This window comes from Rhamphochromis sp. 'chilingali' (genome assembly GCF_963969265.1).
Source record: "Rhamphochromis sp. 'chilingali' genome assembly, chromosome: 19".
Lineage (NCBI taxonomy): Eukaryota > Metazoa > Chordata > Actinopteri > Cichliformes > Cichlidae > Rhamphochromis > Rhamphochromis sp. 'chilingali'.
The window spans coordinates 6,619,845-6,643,901 of NC_137946.1; the positions used below are offsets into that span (position 1 = coordinate 6,619,845).

The window sequence follows — 24,057 nt, forward strand, 5'->3', positions numbered from 1 at the left end:
GATTTCCACTTCTTTTGTTTGTCTTCTGAGGCCATCTTCCTTGACTTTTTCTTCATTATGTGTTAAGAAAATCTTGCTTAAAATGTCTTCAAGTCTTTCTTTTTCCATTTGAACCTGAAGGATACAATTTTTAATCTTGGCTTTTTCGTCATTTGTCTCATGTAACAGCCTGTTTACATGTTCCATCTTATTGAGCAGTTCAAGCTTTATGGTTTCCATTGAGTCTCGTTCTTCTTTTATATTTTGTTTCTTTTCTTCCAATATTTCAAATTGTTTCTTTATGTCAGACATCAACACCTTCAAATCCATTTTCTCTTTATTCAACACCTCACTTTCTCTCTCCAGATCTTCTCTGTCGTGTCTCAGATCTTCTTTCACTTCATCAAGCTCTCGTTTGTCCAGTTCAAACTGCTGCTTCCATTCATTTTCTGTGCTTTCTCTCTTGGTGACCATTTCTGAAAGGATACTTCTCACACCTTCCTTTTCTCTCTCTAACATTTCAGTGAAACAGCGAATGCTTTCTTTCAGTTCGTCTTGGGTTGGAAGTTTTTCTTCCAACACTGTTTGCAGCCTTGACCTGTTGTCAACATTTTGTAGTAATCTCTCCATTTTGGCTTTTATATCCTCCTTCAGTTGTTGAAGTTTCACTTTCAGAATCTCTAGCAATTTCATTTCATCCATGACTTGGTCTCCTCTCATTTCCATCTCAGACCGCTCTTCTTCCATATTTCTCCTTTCCTTCAACAACAGTTCTCGTTCTTTGGCAATGTCAGTCTTCATCTCTTTCATCTCTTCTTTTTCTTCACTCATGATTCCCTTTGCACGTTCAAGCTCTTCTTGCTTCTTCTTCAGATTCCTCATCAGACTCTCCACTTTTGCTCTTTCACTCTGTAATTCCTTTTTCATGATTTCCACTTCTTTTGTTTGTCTTCTGAGGTCATCTTCCTTGACTTTTTCTTCATTATTGTTTAAGAAAATCTTGCTTAAAATGTCTTCAAGTCTTTCTTTTTCCGTTTGAACCTGAAGGATACAATTTTTAATCTTGGCTTTTTCGTCATTTGTCTCATGTAACAGCCTGTTTACATGTTCCATCTTATTGAGCAGTTCAAGCTTTATGGTTTCCATTGAGTCTCGTTCTTCTTTTATATTTTGTTTCTTTTCTTCCAATATTTCAAATTGTTTCTTGATGTCAGACATCAACACCTTCAAATCCATTTTCTCTTTATTCAACACCTCACTTTCTCTCTCCAGATCTTCTCTGTCATGTTTCAGATCTTCTTTCACTTTATCAAGTTCTCGTTTGTCCAGTTCAAACTGCTTCTTCCATTCATTTTCTGTGCATTCTCTCTTGGTGACCATGTCTGAAAGGATACTTCTCACACCTTCCTTTTCTCTCTCTAACATTTCAGTGAAACAGCGAATGCTTTCTTTCAGTTCGTCTTGGGTTGGAAGTTTTTCTTCCAACACTGTTTGCAGCCTTGACCTGTTGTCAACATTTTGTAGTAATCTCTCCATTTTGGCTTTTATATCCTCCTTCAGTTGTTGAAGTTTCACTTTCAGAATCTCTAGCAATTTCATTTCATCCATGACTTGGTCTCCTCTCATTTCCATCTCAGACCGCTCTTCTTCCATATTTCTCCTTTCCTTCAACAACAGTTCTCGTTCTTTGGCAATGTCAGTCTTCATCTCTTTCATCTCTTCTTTTTCTTCACTCATGATTCCCTTTGCACGTTCAAGCTCTTCTTGCTTCTTCTTCAGATTCCTCATCAGACTCTCCACTTTTGCTCTTTCACTCTGTAATTCCTTTTTCATGATTTCCACTTCTTTTGTTTGTCTTCTGAGGCCATCTTCCTTGACTTTTTCTTCATTATGTGTTAAGAAAATCTTGCTTAAAATGTCTTCAAGTCTTTCTTTTTCCATTTGAACCTGAAGGATACAATTTTTAATCTTGGCTTTTTCGTCATTTGTCTCATGTAACAGCCTGTTTACATGTTCCATCTTATTGAGCAGTTCAAGCTTTATGGTTTCCATTGAGTCTCGTTCTTCTTTTATATTTTGTTTCTTTTCTTCCAATATTTCAAATTGTTTCTTGATGTCAGACATCAACACCTTCAAATCCATTTTCTCTTTATTCAACACCTCACTTTCTCTCTCCAGATCTTCTCTGTCATGTTTCAGATCTTCTTTCACTTTATCAAGTTCTCGTTTGTCCAGTTCAAACTGCTTCTTCCATTCATTTTCTGTGCATTCTCTCTTGGTGACCATGTCTGAAAGGATACTTCTCACACCTTCCTTTTCTCTCTCTAACATTTCAGTGAAACAGCGAATGCTTTCTTTCAGTTCGTCTTGGGTTGGAAGTTTTTCTTCCAACACTGTTTGCAGCCTTGACCTGTTGTCAACATTTTGTAGTAATCTCTCCATTTTGGCTTTTATATCCTCCTTCAGTTGTTGAAGTTTCACTTTCAGAATCTCTAGCAATTTCATTTCATCCATGACTTGGTCTCCTCTCATTTCCATCTCAGACCGCTCTTCTTCCATATTTCTCCTTTCCTTCAACAACAGTTCTCGTTCTTTGGCAATGTCAGTCTTCATCTCTTTCATCTCTTCTTTTTCTTCACTCATGATTCCCTTTGCACGTTCAAGCTCTTCTTGCTTCTTCTTCAGATTCCTCATCAGACTCTCCACTTTTGCTCTTTCACTCTGTAATTCCTTTTTCATGATTTCCACTTCTTTTGTTTGTCTTCTGAGGTCATCTTCCTTGACTTTTTCTTCATTATTGTTTAAGAAAATCTTGCTTAAAATGTCTTCAAGTCTTTCTTTTTCCGTTTGAACCTGAAGGATACAATTTTTAATCTTGGCTTTTTCGTCATTTGTCTCATGTAACAGCCTGTTTACATGTTCCATCTTATTGAGCAGTTCAAGCTTTATGGTTTCCATTGAGTCTCGTTCTTCTTTTATATTTTGTTTCTTTTCTTCCAATATTTCAAATTGTTTCTTGATGTCAGACATCAACACCTTCAAATCCATTTTCTCTTTATTCAACACCTCACTTTCTCTCTCCAGATCTTCTCTGTCATGTTTCAGATCTTCTTTCACTTTATCAAGTTCTCGTTTGTCCAGTTCAAACTGCTTCTTCCATTCATTTTCTGTGCATTCTCTCTTGGTGACCATGTCTGAAAGGATACTTCTCACACCTTCCTTTTCTCTCTCTAACATTTCAGTGAAACAGCGAATGCTTTCTTTCAGTTCGTCTTGGGTTGGAAGTTTTTCTTCCAACACTGTTTGCAGCCTTGACCTGTTGTCAACATTTTGTAGTAATCTCTCCATTTTGGCTTTTATATCCTCCTTCAGTTGTTGAAGTTTCACTTTCAGAATCTCTAGCAATTTCATTTCATCCATGACTTGGTCTCCTCTCATTTCCATCTCAGACCGCTCTTCTTCCATATTTCTCCTTTCCTTCAACAACAGTTCTCGTTCTTTGGCAATGTCAGTCTTCATCTCTTTCATCTCTTCTTTTTCTTCACTCATGATTCCCTTTGCACGTTCAAGCTCTTCTTGCTTCTTCTTCAGATTCCTCATCAGACTCTCCACTTTTGCTCTTTCACTCTGTAATTCCTTTTTCATGATTTCCACTTCTTTTGTTTGTCTTCTGAGGCCATCTTCCTTGACTTTTTCTTCATTATGTGTTAAGAAAATCTTGCTTAAAATGTCTTCAAGTCTTTCTTTTTCCATTTGAACCTGAAGGATACAATTTTTAATCTTGGCTTTTTCGTCATTTGTCTCATGTAACAGCCTGTTTACATGTTCCATCTTATTGAGCAGTTCAAGCTTTATGGTTTCCATTGAGTCTCGTTCTTCTTTTATATTTTGTTTCTTTTCTTCCAATATTTCAAATTGTTTCTTGATGTCAGACATCAACACCTTCAAATCCATTTTCTCTTTATTCAACACCTCACTTTCTCTCTCCAGATCTTCTCTGTCATGTTTCAGATCTTCTTTCACTTTATCAAGTTCTCGTTTGTCCAGTTCAAACTGCTTCTTCCATTCATTTTCTGTGCATTCTCTCTTGGTGACCATGTCTGAAAGGATACTTCTCACACCTTCCTTTTCTCTCTCTAACATTTCAGTGAAACAGCGAATGCTTTCTTTCAGTTCGTCTTGGGTTGGAAGTTTTTCTTCCAACACTGTTTGCAGCCTTGACCTGTTGTCAACATTTTGTAGTAATCTCTCCATTTTGGCTTTTATATCCTCCTTCAGTTGTTGAAGTTTCACTTTCAGAATCTCTAGCAATTTCATTTCATCCATGACTTGGTCTCCTCTCATTTCCATCTCAGACCGCTCTTCTTCCATATTTCTCCTTTCCTTCAACAACAGTTCTCGTTCTTTGGCAATGTCAGTCTTCATCTCTTTCATCTCTTCTTTTTCTTCACTCATGATTCCCTTTGCACGTTCAAGCTCTTCTTGCTTCTTCTTCAGATTCCTCATCAGACTCTCCACTTTTGCTCTTTCACTCTGTAATTCCTTTTTCATGATTTCCACTTCTTTTGTTTGTCTTCTGAGGTCATCTTCCTTGACTTTTTCTTCATTATGTGTTAAGAAAATCTTGCTTAAAATGTCTTCAAGTCTTTCTTTTTCCGTTTGAACCTGAAGGATACAATTTTTAATCTTGGCTTTTTCGTCATTTGTCTCATGTAACAGCCTGTTTACATGTTCCATCTTATTGAGCAGTTCAAGCTTTATGGTTTCCATTGAGTCTCGTTCTTCTTTTATATTTTGTTTCTTTTCTTCCAATATTTCAAATTGTTTCTTGATGTCAGACATCAACACCTTCAAATCCATTTTCTCTTTATTCAACACCTCACTTTCTCTCTCCAGATCTTCTCTGTCATGTTTCAGATCTTCTTTTACTTTATCAAGTTCTCGTTTGTCCAGTTCAAACTGCTTCTTCCATTCATTTTCTGTGCATTCTCTCTTGGTGACCATGTCTGAAAGGATACTTCTCACACCTTCCTTTTCTCTCTCTAACATTTCAGTGAAACAGCGAATGCTTTCTTTCAGTTCGTCTTGGGTTGGAAGTTTTTCTTCCAACACTGTTTGCAGCCTTGACCTGTTGTCAACATTTTGTAGTAATCTCTCCATTTTGGCTTTTATATCCTCCTTCAGTTGTTGAAGTTTCACTTTCAGAATCTCTAGCAATTTCATTTCATCCATGACTTGGTCTCCTCTCATTTCCATCTCAGACCGCTCTTCTTCCATATTTCTCCTTTCCTTCAACAACAGTTCTCGTTCTTTGGCAATGTCAGTCTTCATCTCTTTCATCTCTTCTTTTTCTTCACTCATAATTCCCTTTGCACGTTCAAGCTCTTCTTGCTTCTTCTTCAGATTCCTCATCAGACTCTCCACTTTTGCTCTTTCACTCTGTAATTCCTTTTTCATGATTTCCACTTCTTTTGTTTGTCTTCTGAGGCCATCTTCCTTGACTTTTTCTTCATTATGTGTTAAGAAAATCTTGCTTAAAATGTCTTCAAGTCTTTCTTTTTCCATTTGAACCTGAAGGATACAATTTTTAATCTTGGCTTTTTCGTCATTTGTCTCATGTAACAGCCTGTTTACATGTTCCATCTTACTGAGCAGTTCAAGCTTTATGGTTTCCATTGAGTCTCGTTCTTCTTTTATATTTTGTTTCTTTTCTTCCAATATTTCAAATTGTTTCTTGATGTCAGACATCAACACCTTCAAATCCATTTTCTCTTTATTCAGCACCTCACTTTCTCTCTCCAGATCTTCTCTGTCGTGTCTCAGATCTTCTTTCACTTCATCAAGCTCTCGTTTGTCCAGTTCAAACTGCTTCTTCCATTCATTTTCTGTGCTTTCTCTCTTGGTGACCATTTCTGAAAGGATACTTCTCACACCTTCCTTTTCTCTCTCTAACATTTCAGTGAAACAGCGAATGCTTTCTTTCAGTTCGTCTTGGGTTGGAAGTTTTTCTTCCAACACTGTTTGCAGCCTTGACCTGTTGTCAACATTTTGTAGTAATCTCTCCATTTTGGCTTTTATATCCTCCTTCAGTTGTTGAAGTTTCACTTTCAGAATCTCTAGCAATTTCATTTCATCCATGACTTGGTCTCCTCTCATTTCCATCTCAGACCGCTCTTCTTCCATATTTCTCCTTTCCTTCAACAACAGTTCTCGTTCTTTGGCAATGTCAGTCTTCATCTCTTTCATCTCTTCTTTTTCTTCACTCATGATTCCCTTTGCACGTTCAAGCTCTTCTTGCTTCTTCTTCAGATTCCTCATCAGACTCTCCACTTTTGCTCTTTCACTCTGTAATTCCTTTTTCATGATTTCCACTTCTTTTGTTTGTCTTCTGAGGTCATCTTCCTTGACTTTTTCTTCATTATGTGTTAAGAAAATCTTGCTTAAAATGTCTTCAAGTCTTTCTTTTTCCGTTTGAACCTGAAGGATACAATTTTTAATCTTGGCTTTTTCGTCATTTGTCTCATGTAACAGCCTGTTTACATGTTCCATCTTATTGAGCAGTTCAAGCTTTATGGTTTCCATTGAGTCTCGTTCTTCTTTTATATTTTGTTTCTTTTCTTCCAATATTTCAAATTGTTTCTTGATGTCAGACATCAACACCTTCAAATCCATTTTCTCTTTATTCAACACCTCACTTTCTCTCTCCAGATCTTCTCTGTCATGTTTCAGATCTTCTTTCACTTTATCAAGTTCTCGTTTGTCCAGTTCAAACTGCTTCTTCCATTCATTTTCTGTGCATTCTCTCTTGGTGACCATGTCTGAAAGGATACTTCTCACACCTTCCTTTTCTCTCTCTAACATTTCAGTGAAACAGCGAATGCTTTCTTTCAGTTCGTCTTGGGTTGGAAGTTTTTCTTCCAACACTGTTTGCAGCCTTGACCTGTTGTCAACATTTTGTAGTAATCTCTCCATTTTGGCTTTTATATCCTCCTTCAGTTGTTGAAGTTTCACTTTCAGAATCTCTAGCAATTTCATTTCATCCATGACTTGGTCTCCTCTCATTTCCATCTCAGACCGCTCTTCTTCCATATTTCTCCTTTCCTTCAACAACAGTTCTCGTTCTTTGGCAATGTCAGTCTTCATCTCTTTCATCTCTTCTTTTTCTTCACTCATGATTCCCTTTGCACGTTCAAGCTCTTCTTGCTTCTTCTTCAGATTCCTCATCAGACTCTCCACTTTTGCTCTTTCACTCTGTAATTCCTTTTTCATGATTTCCACTTCTTTTGTTTGTCTTCTGAGGTCATCTTCCTTGACTTTTTCTTCATTATGTGTTAAGAAAATCTTGCTTAAAATGTCTTCAAGTCTTTCTTTTTCCGTTTGAACCTGAAGGATACAATTTTTAATCTTGGCTTTTTCGTCATTTGTCTCATGTAACAGCCTGTTTACATGTTCCATCTTATCGAGCAGTTCAAGCTTTATGGTTTCCATTGAGTCTCGTTCTTCTTTTATATTTTGTTTCTTTTCTTCCAATATTTCAAATTGTTTCTTGATGTCAGACATCAACACCTTCAAATCCATTTTCTCTTTATTCAGCACCTCACTTTCTCTCTCCAGATCTTCTCTGTCGTGTCTCAGATCTTCTTTCACTTCATCAAGTTCTCGTTTGTCCAGTTCAAACTGCTGCTTCCATTCATTTTCTGTGCTTTCTCTCTTGGTGACCATGTCTGAAAGGATACTTCTCACACCTTCCTTTTCTCTCTCTAACATTTCAGTGAAACAGCGAATGCTTTCTTTCAGTTCGTCTTGGGTTGGAAGTTTTTCTTCCAACACTGTTTGCAGCCTTGACCTGTTGTCAACATTTTGTAGTAATCTCTCCATTTTGGCTTTTATATCCTCCTTCAGTTGTTGAAGTTTCACTTTCAGAATCTCTAGCAATTTCATTTCATCCATGACTTGGTCTCCTCTCATTTCCATCTCAGACCGCTCTTCTTCCATATTTCTCCTTTCCTTCAACAACAGTTCTCGTTCTTTGGCAATGTCAGTCTTCATCTCTTTCATCTCTTCTTTTTCTTCACTCATGATTCCCTTTGCACGTTCAAGCTCTTCTTGCTTCTTCTTCAGATTCCTCATCAGACTCTCCACTTTTGCTCTTTCACTCTGTAATTCCTTTTTCATGATTTCCACTTCTTTTGTTTGTCTTCTGAGGCCATCTTCCTTGACTTTTTCTTCATTATGTGTTAAGAAAATCTTGCTTAAAATGTCTTCAAGTCTTTCTTTTTCCATTTGAACCTGAAGGATACAATTTTTAATCTTGGCTTTTTCGTCATTTGTCTCATGTAACAGCCTGTTTACATGTTCCATCTTATTGAGCAGTTCAAGCTTTATGGTTTCCATTGAGTCTCGTTCTTCTTTTATATTTTGTTTCTTTTCTTCCAATATTTCAAATTGTTTCTTGATGTCAGACATCAACACCTTCAAATCCATTTTCTCTTTATTCAACACCTCACTTTCTCTCTCCAGATCTTCTCTGTCATGTCTCAGATCTTCTTTCACTTTATCAAGTTCTCGTTTGTCCAGTTCAAACTGCTTCTTCCATTCATTTTCTGTGCATTCTCTCTTGGTGACCATGTCTGAAAGGATACTTCTCACACCTTCCTTTTCTCTCTCTAACATTTCAGTGAAACAGCGAATGCTTTCTTTCAGTTCGTCTTGGGTTGGAAGTTTTTCTTCCAACACTGTTTGCAGCCTTGACCTGTTGTCAACATTTTGTAGTAATCTCTCCATTTTGGCTTTTATATCCTCCTTCAGTTGTTGAAGTTTCACTTTCAGAATCTCTAGCAATTTCATTTCATCCATGACTTGGTCTCCTCTCATTTCCATCTCAGACCGCTCTTCTTCCATATTTCTCCTTTCCTTCAACAACAGTTCTCGTTCTTTGGCAATGTCAGTCTTCATCTCTTTCATCTCTTCTTTTTCTTCACTCATGATTCCCTTTGCACGTTCAAGCTCTTCTTGCTTCTTCTTCAGATTCCTCATCAGACTCTCCACTTTTGCTCTTTCACTCTGTAATTCCTTTTTCATGATTTCCACTTCTTTTGTTTGTCTTCTGAGGTCATCTTCCTTGACTTTTGCTTCATTATGTGTTAAGAAAATCTTGCTTAAAATGTCTTCAAGTCTTTCTTTTTCCGTTTGAACCTGAAGGATACAATTTTTAATCTTGGCTTTTTCGTCATTTGTCTCATGTAACAGCCTGTTTACATGTTCCATCTTATTGAGCAGTTCAAGCTTTATGGTTTCCATTGAGTCTCGTTCTTCTTTTATATTTTGTTTCTTTTCTTCCAATATTTCAAATTGTTTCTTGATGTCAGACATCAACACCTTCAAATCCATTTTCTCTTTATTCAGCACCTCACTTTCTCTCTCCAGATCTTCTCTGTCGTGTCTCAGATCTTCTTTCACTTTATCAAGCTCTCGTTTGTCCAGTTCAAACTGCTGCTTCCATTCATTTTCTGTGCATTCTCTCTTGGTGACCATGTCTGAAAGGATACTTCTCACACCTTCCTTTTCTCTCTCTAACATTTCAGTGAAACAGCGAATGCTTTCGTTCAGTTTGTCTTGGGTTGGAAGTTTTTCTTCCAACACTGTTTGCAGCCTTGACCTGTTGTCAACATTTTGTAGTAATCTCTCCATTTTGGCTTTTATATCCCCCTTCAGTTGTTGAAGTTTCACTTTCAGAATCTCTAGCGATTTCATTTCATCCATGACTTGGTCTCCTCTCATTTCCATCTCAGACCGCTCTTCTTCCATATTTCTCCTTTCCTTCAACAACAGTTCTCGTTCTTTGGCAATGTCAGTCTTCATCTCTTTCATCTCTTCTTTTTCTTCACTCATGATTCCCTTTGCACGTTCAAGCTCTTCTTGCTTCTTCTTCAGATTCCTCATCAGACTCTCCACTTTTGCTCTTTCACTCTGTAATTCCTTTTTCATGATTTCCACTTCTTTTGTTTGTCTTCTGAGGTCATCTTCCTTGACTTTTGCTTCATTATGTGTTAAGAAAATCTTGCTTAAAATGTCTTCAAGTCTTTCTTTTTCCGTTTGAACCTGAAGGATACAATTTTTAATCTTGGCTTTTTCGTCATTTGTCTCATGTAACAGCCTGTTTACATGTTCCATCTTATTGAGCAGTTCAAGCTTTATGGTTTCCATTGAGTCTCGTTCTTCTTTTATATTTTGTTTCTTTTCTTCCAATATTTCAAATTGTTTCTTGATGTCAGACATCAACACCTTCAAATCCATTTTCTCTTTATTCAGCACCTCACTTTCTCTCTCCAGATCTTCTCTGTCATGTCTCAGATCTTCTTTCACTTTATCAAGCTCTCGTTTGTCCAGTTCAAACTGCTGCTTCCATTCATTTTCTGTGCATTCTCTCTTGGTGACCATGTCTGAAAGGATACTTCTCACACCTTCCTTTTCTCTCTCTAACATTTCAGTGAAACAGCGAATGCTTTCGTTCAGTTTGTCTTGGGTTGGAAGTTTTTCTTCCAACACTGTTTGCAGCCTTGACCTGTTGTCAACATTTTGTAGTAATCTCTCCATTTTGGCTTTTATATCCCCCTTCAGTTGTTGAAGTTTCACTTTCAGAATCTCTAGCGATTTCATTTCATCCATGACTTGGTCTCCTCTCATTTCCATCTCAGACCGCTCTTCTTCCATATTTCTCCTTTCCTTCAACAACAGTTCTCGTTCTTTGGCAATGTCAGTCTTCATCTCTTTCATCTCTTCTTTTTCTTCACTCATGATTCCCTTTGCACGTTCAAGCTCTTCTTGCTTCTTCTTCAGATTCCTCATCAGACTCTCCACTTTTGCTCTTTCACTCTGTAATTCCTTTTTCATGATTTCCACTTCTTTTGTTTGTCTTCTGAGGTCATCTTCCTTGACTTTTGCTTCATTATGTGTTAAGAAAATCTTGCTTAAAATGTCTTCAAGTCTTTCTTTTTCCGTTTGAACCTGAAGGATACAATTTTTAATCTTGGCTTTTTCGTCATTTGTCTCATGTAACAGCCTGTTTACATGTTCCATCTTATTGAGCAGTTCAAGCTTTATGGTTTCCATTGAGTCTCGTTCTTCTTTTATATTTTGTTTCTTTTCTTCCAATATTTCAAATTGTTTCTTGATGTCAGACATCAACACCTTCAAATCCATTTTCTCTTTATTCAGCACCTCACTTTCTCTCTCCAGATCTTCTCTGTCGTGTCTCAGATCTTCTTTCACTTTATCAAGCTCTCGTTTGTCCAGTTCAAACTGCTGCTTCCATTCATTTTCTGTGCATTCTCTCTTGGTGACCATGTCTGAAAGGATACTTCTCACACCTTCCTTTTCTCTCTCTAACATTTCAGTGAAACAGCGAATGCTTTCGTTCAGTTTGTCTTGGGTTGGAAGTTTTTCTTCCAACACTGTTTGCAGCCTTGACCTGTTGTCAACATTTTGTAGTAATCTCTCCATTTTGGCTTTTATATCCCCCTTCAGTTGTTGAAGTTTCACTTTCAGAATCTCTAGCGATTTCATTTCATCCATGACTTGGTCTCCTCTCATTTCCATCTCTTTCTCTTCATCTTTGATGTTTCTCCTTACCTTCAACAACAGTTCTTTTCTATTCTCACGTCTAGTTTTCATCTGGATGACTTTTTCTTTTTCCTGGTTACATTTTTTGATCTCTTTTTTTATCAAGTCTTGTTTTGTGTCTTGTAAGATCACCCTTTTTATACCATCCTTAGTCGTTTCTCTTTTATATTCTTTCTTTACAGTCAGATACTCAGTACTGTGTTTTTCTTTTTGTTTGCCCCAAAACATTTTATTGAAATCTTTCAGTTTCATTTTTTTTTCAGTTTCTTTTATTTCAGTTGTTTTCCTTTCCTCTTTTATGTTTTCATTTTTTTGTTTTAATATGTCTATTTCTTTTTTGATTTTACAGCCTCTCATGTCAAGTTTCTGGTTCTTTTTCAACAACTCTTTCACTCTTTCAAGATCCTCTTTGTCTTGACTCTCGTCTGCACTCAAGTCATCCAAGGCATCTTTTTCTATCTCATATATTTTTTTCCTTTCATTTTCATGCTTTCCTTGCTCCGTCTTGATTTTTGTCTCCACTTGTTCCCCATGTTTTGGCTCTTGTTGTATGTTTTTTAATGCACACCGTATAATTTCCTTTTGCCTATTTAATTCACTTTTAATATTCAGTGTTTCTTTCCTTTTGGTCATGTAGAAATTTTTTTGGTCTTGCATGTGTTTATTTTCATTCTGAATTATTCCAATGATGAATTGAGTGTTTTTAATTACCTTTTTATATTCCCCTAAGTATTTCTTGATTAGTTCCCATTGTTTTTGAATTTGTTTCCTTTTTTCTTTCATCCTCATGTCTTCAATTTCACTTTGCATCCCTTTCTTTTCTTTTTGCAACTTCTGCTTTATTTCTTGTTCACCTTGATGTTTGATGATCTCCTCTCGTCGTTGTTCAACCTCCTTTTTCTGCTTTGTTTCTCTCACGAGGGCAGTTCTTTCTTCTTTGAAAGTAGCCCATATTCTTTTTATCTTCTGTTCTTTTTGAATGCTTCTTTTGATTACACGTTGGTTTTCTCTTTTCTTCATCTCCAGCTCAACCACCAGAACTTCTATCTCTTGTCTTTCCCTTTTAATATTTTCTAGTCTCATATCAAGCTTCTGTTTTTCTCTTTGGATTTTTTCCCAGATGTTGATTGTTTCATCCATCTCTGCAGTGTCTTGTATGGTAACTCTTCCAAAGAGTATATTAAGCTGATATTTTAACCTCTTCATTTTGTTTGTTATATTCTTATTTTCAGCCTCAACTTCTCTGAATCCTTTTCTGTCCTTTTCTAAATGAGCATTCACATTTTCTAGAATTTTCATCTCTGTCCTAATTGTTCCCATGTGTAAATTAAACTTGTCTCTTATGTCTTGGATGTAAATAGTATACTGAGAAACTTTTAAGCTGTGGTTTTTGATTTTCTCCATTAACATTTTCACATCTTTCCTTCCAAAATGTTTTTCATGTTCATTGGGTAGATGGATGAACAGATTATGGTCTCTCTGCTTCTCCTCAGCCAGCTCTTCCATCTGTCGTTTCAATTTTACCCTTAACACTTCTAGTTCATCCCTTTTTCTCATAGTCATCTCCAGTCTTTGGTCTAATTCTCTTCTTTTCTTTTTGATCTCGGTCCTCAATGCTTCCTTTTCTTGTTGTATTTCATACCACATTATTTCAATTTCCTCCTTTTTTCTCATACTTTTTCTAAAAAAACGCTCAAATTCTTTTACCTTTATTTTCAATTCTGATTGCAGCAGCTCCATTTCTCTTATTTGCCTTTTGGTCATGTGTACTCCGTCATCAAGCTCCTGTTCTTTTCTTTCAGTTTTCTCCCTCAAATGGTTCACCTGTTCCTCCTGTATTTCTGTTTCAGTTAGCTGTTTAACCATTTTCTCATTCTTTATCGCTGTTTGGATCTGTTCTGTCATCTCAGTCTCTTCTCTCTTGATTATTTGTTTTACATTCTCACTAACTGATTTTTTATTTTTTTGACCCAGACTGTCTAATGAAAGTTTTACCTCCTCCAGTTTCTCATTAACTTGTTTGAGGCTTTCTGTTCCCTCAGTTTCTTTGTCCATTTTGTTTTTTGTCAGTTTATCTCTTTTATTGTCCATTGTCTTCTTAATTTCAGTCTTGAAAATTTCAAGAGCAGTTCTTTGCTTAGGTGTACTACCATGTTCCATGTCTGGTTTTGCGCCTTTTGTCAAGTTAAGGTTAATGCAGTCAAGGTCTTTAAACTGTCTTAGTTTTATTTCAGTCTCCTTCATACTAATTTCTATCTCTTCAATTTTCCTTCTGGTCTTAGCAGCTATTTTCTCGACTGTGCTCTTAACTTTTGCCATTTTTTCTAAATTCTGCCGAATCAGTTCAGTTTGCCTCTGCATTTTTATTTTAAAGATGTCTAATCCATCTCTCTCTTTCAAAGTATTTTCTAACCTTTGATCTAATTCTCTTCTCTTCTTTTTCACTGCAGTTTTCATTGATTTTATATTGCTCATTTCTTCTGTCATATGTACTTCACTTTGCTTTATTTTGGTTTTTACAATTTCCAAAAACTCTTGAAACTGTTTGATGTCTTTTAGCAATCCTTCAATTTCACTGCCTTCATTCTGTTGATATTTGTCCATGTTATTTTTTTCCGCTAGGTTCTCAAGTCCTCCTCTTAGCGTTCTTATAATCTCTTGTGTTTTGTAAATCTCTGCCCTGAGTCTTTGTATATCGGCTCCTCTGTCCTTTTTATCTTCATCGGTGTGTTCAACATGTTTTTTCATCTCTTCTCCTGATTTCTGAATTAGTTTTTGCTTGTTAACATTAAGCCTTATCAAGCTAGACTCTTGTTTTATTTTTTTGGCATCGTCCCCCTCTTGTACTTCATATTTTATTATTTCATTTTTGAAAACTTTGGTGTTCAGCATCAAAATCTTTCTCTGTTCAGTTTCTTCCAACAGCTTAGTTAATACTTCCTGGGCATTTTCAGTTTCCCCGACTGTAATTACAGTGTCTGCCCTCTGCAGGTCATTTATTTCCAAAATGAGCCTTTTTATATCTTGAGTTTTTTCGTTCATGTTATCAATAGTGTACTTTATTTGTTCCTTTATTTCCCCCTCTTGCTGCTTTAGGTTACGTATCAGTTTTTCCACTTCTTCCCTTTCTCTTACAATTATCAGTAATTCAGTTTTATCATGCACTACTTCTTCATGAATTTCAGTTCGCATCTGTAAGCAAAAGTCCTGCTCCCCATTTTTGCCTTCTGCAAAACAATATTTGGATTCAAAATGCTCCTTCTGTTGTTCTTTTATTTTTTTATTTTGATGCTGATCATCTAATGTTACAGAATTTTGTAATGATGTTGTATCTGTTATACTTTTTTTCCCTTTTTTGTCCTTTGGAATTGCTGATGTTTGATCCTCAAGGGAGTCTGTGTCTATTTCATACTGTGATTCTTGAAGTTTGGATGCGTTCACTGAAAAAGTATGTTTGATTGTAGATTGTGCCGATATCCATTTGTTGACCCAAGTTTTCATGGATGTCAGTTTTTCCTTCACAAAAACAGAAAAAAAGAGCTTTTTTTGTTTTTGATGACACCAAGACAACAATAAAGATCTTCTTAAAACATCTATGTTTTAATTTTTTGTTTCACATTTATGGATCTTACTAGGGTTGGGCCATATGTAAAAAATTTCCAACCGACAATTGTCAGTCCAATAATCGACGATGGGCGATATATTCGCGCATACGCAGACTTGTTGATTGGCAGAGCAATGTAGCCATGCATGGAGTGATTTGCACATTTACAACACAGATGAAGTCCAAACATGGACGAACTAATTTCCCCAAAAAATTAGGGCTGTCAACATTTATGCGGTCATCACGATTAACCCATCTGGAGTGCAGAATGAATAAACTTTGGACAAACTGCTCGAAATGCGTTGAGAGAGACATTTAAGGGATTTTGACTCAGTCTGCGATCCAGATGGGTTAATTGTTAAACGCGTTAGTCGTGATGGTGCCACTTTAACGTTGACAGCACTAAAGAAATATAAAGTTGCCAAGTTGGGATTTCTTTGGCTTTAAACCAGATGAAAATAGTAAACCTAAGGATGTAACCAAAACGGTCTGCCCCTTGTGCAGATGTATAAGTATAAGTACTCAAACACGACTAACTTGCATGAGCATGTACGTGTCCACCATCTGGCTGAGTATGCTAGTGTAGTGAAGCAGATTTTGGGGTAGGATTTTACGTGATGTCCTCGATTGCAGCACTAACATCCACCTTCCCAGCTGATAATTAGCAACCTTATAAGAAACAGCTGCGCTTCACTACCACATGGAGGTATTTGGCAGTCTTTTCCCATCCAAGGTGGCTGAGAGCATTAGGCAGCTTAAGCACTGCAGAGCTCCTCAGGAAAGCTGCTCATTTTAGTATTGCCCTTTAGTAGTGATGGCCAAATGAAGCTTTCCGAAGCACTGAAGCTTGTATTGAAAAACGGTTCATTACTCGAAGCTTTTCAACACAGTCCTCTCTGGTGACATCTGGTGGCCAAAAATACGAAGAGCAGCTTGAATCCACAAAATAAAACCAACTGCTTCATTATGATTGCCCACTCTACTGAGTGGAATTCTGTCTGATATTGGGCCGCCGTTGTGTTGCTTTGAACGTGTATTTTTTGGTGGTTAAAAAAATGTGTTTTATTTGTTTAATAAATAGTTTTGACCAGTAAACTCTCCTTGTTATGCACCATGGTGTGGTCTTCCTTTGCTTGTGACTTCTTGATGTTGGTAAATACAATAATTGAAAAATACCACGTTACATATAATATGTACAACACATTATGGAGTATGCTTCTGCTCTGAGGTCCTGCCTCCATGCACTTATGCAATCAATCGCTAGACAGGTTTATTTATAAATAATATTATATTAGGGAAATTTCCCCAGACATATTTTTGACCTGGGGGTAGAATTGATTGTGAAATGGAAAAGGAAAATGCTTATGAACTTGCAAATTAAAAACATTATGCATTTAAGGTAACCCTTTTTCATTTTTATTTAAAAAGAAAATTTGTTCTAGTGTGCGATGGCCGAACCTGTTCCTTTTCGTGGAGATAATTTCTCCTGCCTTAAGGAAAATCCCTTCACATGGCCCAGAGGAGGCTGGAGTGCAGAGAAACTGGTAGAGATGCAGTTATACAGTCTACCTGGGCCCCACAAATGATCAGATAAAGAGAATAAATAAATTCAATTGCTGCACATTTGGCAGACTAACATTTTCAGATTAATTAAACAATAAAATATATATTTTTACAACATTACATGTAAAGAGTCAAGTGGAAGTTTTTCTAAAGTTATTTAATGATATTTATATTATGGAAGCAGATTTTTGACATTTTACCTTTTTCCCGTTTTCAGATATAATAAACACGCACAAAACAAAAGCAAACGGCCAGAACACAAAGCTGGAAAACCCACCGGATTGACAAAAAATCAACTCAAAATTCTCCCACACAACAGAACCTCCTCAATTCCTCGCTGGCTCCAAATCTCTCAGTGGAATGATCAGTGGTTCGCTGTCACCATCAAAACACTCCACAAATCCCGTGAATGATTCGCTTCCTTATAAACCATTGAATCAGATACCGAAGCAGTTAGGCTCTAAATGAAGCTTCGGACGTTACCGATCACGTGACTCTGGCCAAACGAATCAAGCTTCGACACAGTGCTTCTGAAGCAGTGTGTTGATTTTTTTGACACACGCACCAGAGCTTCAGCTTCAAGCGGGCCATCACTACCCTTTAGATGTGGCATATAGTAGGGTGGACCTTGACGACTGTTTCCCTCTTTTGTTACAGGATTGTGCCATACTGCTGCTGTTTTGTGCTATCTTGTTTTGTGTCGTTCTTTCTTGTTCAGTTTTGTTCTGTCTTGTTGTGGCCTTACAAATGTTTATGGACTGGCCTCGACTGACTCTTTATGATCTTTTACTTGGAATTGTTTTATATATTGTAATCTTGCTTTTATAAAGAACTGTAACTTAGGGTGGGTTTGTTTTATTTATCTCTTTTACTAATTTGTTTAATGTTTTACGCTTTGTTTTATTGCTTTAGTGGAGGTGCGGCCGCTTGTTGAGGGGCTAGGCACATGAGGTGGAATCCCCTCCTCGATGCATGAGAGTGTACACACCAGGCATAGGTAGACCGCACCATTTAGATTTCAGTGTGAGTGACGGTGAGGTTTGCTGTGGAACTACATTGGTGAGTAATTGGTGGTACCCTTGGGCACTCCTCTCTGTAGGTTGCCTCAAGTGGCCGGTCTCAACTATTTTGTTTAGTTACTTTATCGAGTTATTTTACTAGGGTGGCAGCGAGCCTTGTGGTTTTAATCATTGTTTGTTAATTGTTTTAATTAACAGTCTTGCAGTCTTGGCCCTGCTACCCTAAGAACTCTGATTTCAGTTCTATGCTTTTTAGTAGTTTTTCTTAATAAATTTTGATTTGTAAAACTGATCTGCCTCACCTCTGCTGTTAATAACTAGCCTGTGGGCTTAGGTAGATAGTGTAACATCTACACTGGCTATAAAAAAATCTTTCCTGGGGTGTAACTCTCCTCTCAGGTGGCGTTGTCACCTTCCCTGGTTATCCCTCATTTGCGCCACCACACAAGGCTATCACCAGCTTCTGCAGCTCCATCAACAAGCATTTGGGCACACTCTCAGGAGGGTGCATTTGCTCACAGATGACAGAGGGTGCTTTTAAACCAGTACTCTTAATATTTTTTTTTTTTTGACTGATTCTATTTGCTCCATCATTATTAGCAAACTTACTCATGGGCAAATAAATAAATCGCCAGTGGGCTCAGCCTATAGTTGATATATTCGTCCAATCACCCAACCCTAGATCTTACACAGACTGCTATGCTCCTGAGCCTGGCAGTTGCAATAAATGTAGAAATCTTCTATCTCACTTAGGCTACGTCCACAGGTACCCGGGTATTTTTGAAAACACAGATTTTTCTATGCATTTGCACCTTTCGTCCACACGCAAACGGTGTTTTCGGTCACTGAAAACAGAGATTTTTAAAAACTCCAGCCAGGGTGGATATTTTTGAAACCTCAGTTTTTGCGTTTACGTGGACGAGAAAAAAGGAGAAAACGCAGCATCAAAGGTGTGCGCATTTTTTGACGTCATACTGTGCGCCACGTTATTGTTTCGATGAAATGAGTTTCTACAATGGTGGACTTACACAAAATACCATTACTGTTAATTTTACTCTGCAGTGTTTAAATGCTTACACATTTGCTGTCCCTCCACACATAGGACTCAGTTCTGCTTCTATTCGCCATCTTTGTTTACTCTTTCCCACCCAGGCTGACTTCTGATTGGCCAACATTTCTACACGGATAGGAATATAGCGCCACCTGCTGCTTTGGCATGTTCCTAGCAGCGTTTTCCTTTGTTTTTGGCTTTTACGTGTGGATGGGATTTTTTTTTAAAAATGGAAAATCTCAGTTTTCAAAAATACCCATGTAAGTGTGGACGTAGCCTTACATGGATAAGGATCAAGATGACATGGAATGAGTTTACTACTATGAGCAGAAGTTATTCATGCTTAACTGTAAATGTTTACTGTTCTTTTTTTTCATTAAATTAAATATAACATTATCAGCATCTTATCAGCACAGTGTGATGCCATTCTGGTAGCAGACTTAGCTTTGATTACACACAGGCACACTGATGTCTGCATGGACATTTGTGCCCACCGTCTGATGACATAATTTACTTTACTATAGCAGACTTAAGTGCACTCAATCATTCTTCACCTTTCTTTCTCTATTGCCTGCCACTGGTGTATGTCTATCTTTTCCATGTTTAAAGGGCACCCCCCACCCCAAAACAAAAAAACACATCTGGTGGTAGGCGGTATTTTCGCCACTGACTCCAAAATCCACCGTTCCCAATGCATAACTGATTATTTTTACACATTCTTTTGCATTTCAGTTTGTTAGGTTTATACAGTAAAATTACTTATGTAATTAACATTCCATGCTTGAACCAAGTGGGAAACATTGGAGAAAAAGTCAGAAATGTTAACTTTGCATAGCCTGGGGATAGTTCTTATCATCTTTAGGATGGCTAGAATAATTTCCACAACTTATTGACAACAGCAACTACAGTATGTGGATATCAGTAACCATACCCTTTCAATTGTCAGAATATTAAAAAATTATGTATACGCAAATTACAATTTCAAGCTCAGTTAAACCCAAACTGTTATATCAGGCATCTTACTACTTTTTTACAGTTTTATTGGAGTAGTTAATGGAGTATTTCTTCCAACAATTCCAGTCGGTAAATAAAGGAATCGTTATCAAATACTGAATGTCTATCAACTAAAAGCAGGTTCAATAAAAATCAGGGGATCCTGACAAGAAATACCTAAAAGGAAAGAATAAATACTTACCATATAGTTCTTGGTTTCTTCCTGGTTCTTACTAATCTCCCTTTGGGTTCTCTGCATTTTCTCCCAAGTGTTGTTCATTTCTGCACCAGTTTTTTCTATTTTACCTTTTATCTCAGTGACAGTATTTTCCAGTTTTTGTTCAACCCTTTCCTTTTGTCGCTGTATTTTTGTCTTCATGATTTCTAACTCATCCCTCTCTTTCCTTATCTTCTCCAGCAAACGCTCAAGCTCCCTTCTTTTTTGCTTTTCTCGAAAATTTGTCCATTTCGTTTGAGCCTTTACTTCTGTAAAGTCCCTCATGCTCTGCTTTGTTTCTTCACCCTTGTTACAAAGCACTTCATTGTTTTCTTCTTCCTCAGAGATCAAATTCTGCATGTAAGTATTTGGTTTGTCTTTTTCTACATTTTCCTTTCCTGTCTTTAGTTTCATTTCAACTCTCTTTAAATCATCTCTTTCAGGCTGGATGTGTGTTACTTTAAAGCTTAGATCTGAATCTTGTTGCTTTTGATAATCAATATTCATCTTGATGTTCATGTGATTGTTCTCTGCCATTAGCTGCTGCTTTGCACTTTGAGTCACTTCCAGTTGTTGTTCACTGTCTTCCAGCACATCCCAAAGTTTCTCCATCTCTTCCTGGATTCTACACAGTTTTCTCTTCACTGTGTCAAATGTGGCTTTTCCATCGTTTCTTTCTCTCTGTCCTTCTTTATACATGTGAATTTTCTTCATTTCAGCCTGTTTTATAATGCTTGCCCATCTGTGCTTGACCATGTTGATTTTTACATACATAATATGTTTAATGTGGTTAATTTGTTCACTGTTTTTTGAAATGTCCTTTTTATTTCTTTTTAATGCTTGCTGTATGTTTGCTTTAGTTTTCTCCATTTTTTCTTTAACTTTCTTTACTTCAAGCATTATTTCCCTGTTTTTCTCAGTTGCATTCTCCAGTATATCCAGTTCCCGCTTTACCTGCTCATTAAGGGGCTCTTTGGGTTCCTCCCTTATTGGTGATTCTGTCTTACTAGCTTTTATAGTGTCTAGCTTGTGTCGCTCGTTGATGAAGTATTGACGTCTTCTGTCCAGAGTATCCTTTTCTTGATATATTTTAGTCCACGTTTTCAGAAAGTTTGTTTTTTCCTTAGCAACTGAATTTTTGCTTTGTTTGAGTTTCTCAGTTATATTTTTTATTTGGAAGTTAAATTGCTTTAATAGTAGGTGATGTTTATTTTTTTCAGATGTCAGTCTCTCAATGTCTTCCTGTTGCCCCTCTGTCTTTGTCTTTAAGAAGTCAATTTCATTTGTCTTTCTTTCTGTCTGTCTCCAGAGTTGTTCGATCTCCTCCATTGCTTGACATATCAGTTGCCTTTGTCTTTTTAAAGTTTCTTTTTGGGTTTTCATGTCAGTTCTTGTTTGTTTGCTATCTGATTGCTTTCTGTTTTCCATTGTTGAGTTCCATTCTGTTGTCATCCTGCTGTCTTTGTTCTGTTGGTAAAAATAAATGAATAAACAAAGTGGCCAAACCATAACTAACAAATGACAAGACATTCTAAACTCATACTGTGTTGGAAGATAACAAGTAAAAGAGGGATAACCAGAAATTGACAGATGGATTGGGGCCACAACTGCAGTCATGTGGATTCTGTACCAGTCCATCATGGTGAACAGAGAGCTAAATATAAAAGCGAAGATCTCAATTTACTGTTTGCTCTACATCCCTACCCTCACCTATGGTCATAAGCTTTGGGTAGTGATTGAAAGAACAAGATCACAGATACAAGCATGACATTAGCTTTTTCTGAAGGGTGGCTGCTAATCCTGCACATTGAAAGAAGCCAGTTCGGGTGGTTTGTGTGTCCCACAGGGCGGAGGCCCTGGAGGCCTGGGGTTCTCTGCTTAGACTGCTGCCCCCACGACCCAGCCACAGAGAAGATGGATAAATGACATAATTGTTTATATCACATTTACAGTATTTTTTTGGCAACAATGTAATAATGTAGTTGGGTTATCTGAGGTCTGTTCTATAGCAAATGTAGAAAAAATGTTTTAAGAAGAGCCAATATAACTCGGTGTTCTAAAGAATGTGACTGTTTCCTTGCAAGACCATAGCGCGGCTACGTCTGCAGCCTGTCCAAAGCTTGGACACAAACATTTCACTGCATGTGTTACTCTGTATGATTGTTGTTTAATGCTTTTTAAAATCATATTCAAGTAGATTTTGAAATGAAGATAGCTTGTATTTTTGTTTTTTGCATTAGAGGTGTTTAAGAAAAGTTGAGTTTTGTAATTGCATTTTTACCTTGTTTATACTTGTACTTTTTTTTTTTTATAAATATCTTGTATGTAAGGTGACCTTGAGGGTCTTTAAAGGTGCTTATAAATAAAATGTATTGTTGTTGTTATTATTGTTATTGTTATTGTTGTTATTATTGTTATTGTTGTTATTGTTGTTATTGTTATTGTTGTTATTGTTGTTATTATTGTTGTTGTTGTTGTTGTTATATTTTTTCTCAATAATAATAATAATAACACAAATGCATAAGCTGCAAACATGTTATATAGTTGTTTGGAATAGAATTACAATGAGATTATCTTGGTTTAACAAGAGGTAACTGGATATGTTCAGACTTTAAATGTAAACATAGCCAATTTGCATTGAATTACCCTGATGACTAAAGATTTTACATGGGGGGGGGGGGGGGGGATTATCATTTTCATTTAACAAGTGAAAATAACATTAAAAACTATTAATTAACCAAGCATAACTTTGTTTTCAACATATAACTCATTAGTTGGATTAACATATGTTTAAGTTCAAGTTCAAATTCTGCTAACTGACTGAGAAACACACCTGGCAATGTATTCAAAACTGCATTTGTAGTAGATATCTCCAGACCAAATTTTACCATTATGACACAGACTCACAAGTCTGAGGTGAAAAAAAACTAAGCGTAAATTTAGAGGTAACTGTGCTTTTGCTGTAACTGCTCCAAAGTTTTGGAATGATCTGCCCTTCCACGTTAAGCAGGCCTCTTTTCTTTCTAAGTTTAAAACGTTTCTTAAAACATATTTATTTGCTGAAGACTGGCCTTTTTTATAACAGGTTGACTCTGTTATACTGTTCATTAAAAAAAAAAAAAAACTGGAATATATAGATAGATATTCCAGTGATGACCTGTGCTCTAAACATTTCTAGGAATCTTTTTGCAACACATTAATGTGTTGGCTACTATACAGAGTTTATCAAACAAGTGTGAGTCTACTATTGGATAAATAACTGTATTAGGTATTACTTTCTCTCTGTGAAAGCTTATAAATATTTTAAGTATATGTATATAAATAATATATAATAATAATAAATATAAATACATCCTGAATGTAAAACTAATAAAATTACAACATATTAGTAAAACTGAGTCAATGTATTGAACCAAATCAAAAGTATTGTTTTTATGCCTTCTATCTATCCTATGTCAGTTCCCTGCCCCCAGTCCCCACTTCAAACCTTGGATGAGTAGAAAAACTATAATTCATCCTACCTCCATGTTCTTTTGCCTTGTAAATTTAAAAACAAAGCTGTGTAGCAGGTCATCTGAGAGTCCTGTGCTGGTTCACTTTGACGGCAGTTCTGAGGTAGTGTAGCAAGTGAGGACTAATCTGACCTAAACATTGTATATCTTCTCTGTCCACACCACCACTTTGATTATCAGATAAACATGGCATCCAATAAGTGTGTCTAATTGGATAATAGGTAATGTTTGGCTGCAAAAACGTCATGCTCCCTGAGTCTGGTCTCAGCTGATAAGGGTGGGGTCCATACTTGGCTGCATAGAGCCATTCTCCATGTATGCAAAACACACAGACTTGTGTGCTTACTATGCTTCCGTATTCCAACATTTTAAAGATACAAATAACATCTGCTAGCTTTTTTAGTAGGAATCGCTTGTGAAAAGTAGTGTGCAGTGTGATTATGTACAGAATTTGTTCAAACTAATAAAACCTTGACTTGAAACCCGCATTAAAAGGG

General features: G+C 36.7%; 1 protein-coding gene across 1 annotated transcript; it reads right to left on the reverse strand.

Moving 5' to 3' along the window:
* Positions 1-88: 88 nt before the first annotated feature.
* Positions 89-23,651, reverse strand: LOC308387037 (uncharacterized protein; the record flags this gene model as incomplete). The annotated part of the gene is made up of 4 exons (XM_080866911.1): positions 23,570-23,651; positions 20,034-21,515; positions 333-15,117; positions 89-114 (listed from the first exon to the last, which is right to left on the reverse strand). Exons 1-4 carry the CDS (start codon positions 23,573-23,575, stop codon positions 89-91), a joined length of 16,299 nt encoding a protein of 5,432 aa, XP_080723037.1. The 5' UTR covers positions 23,576-23,651.
* Between the last annotated feature and the right edge of the window lie 406 nt (positions 23,652-24,057).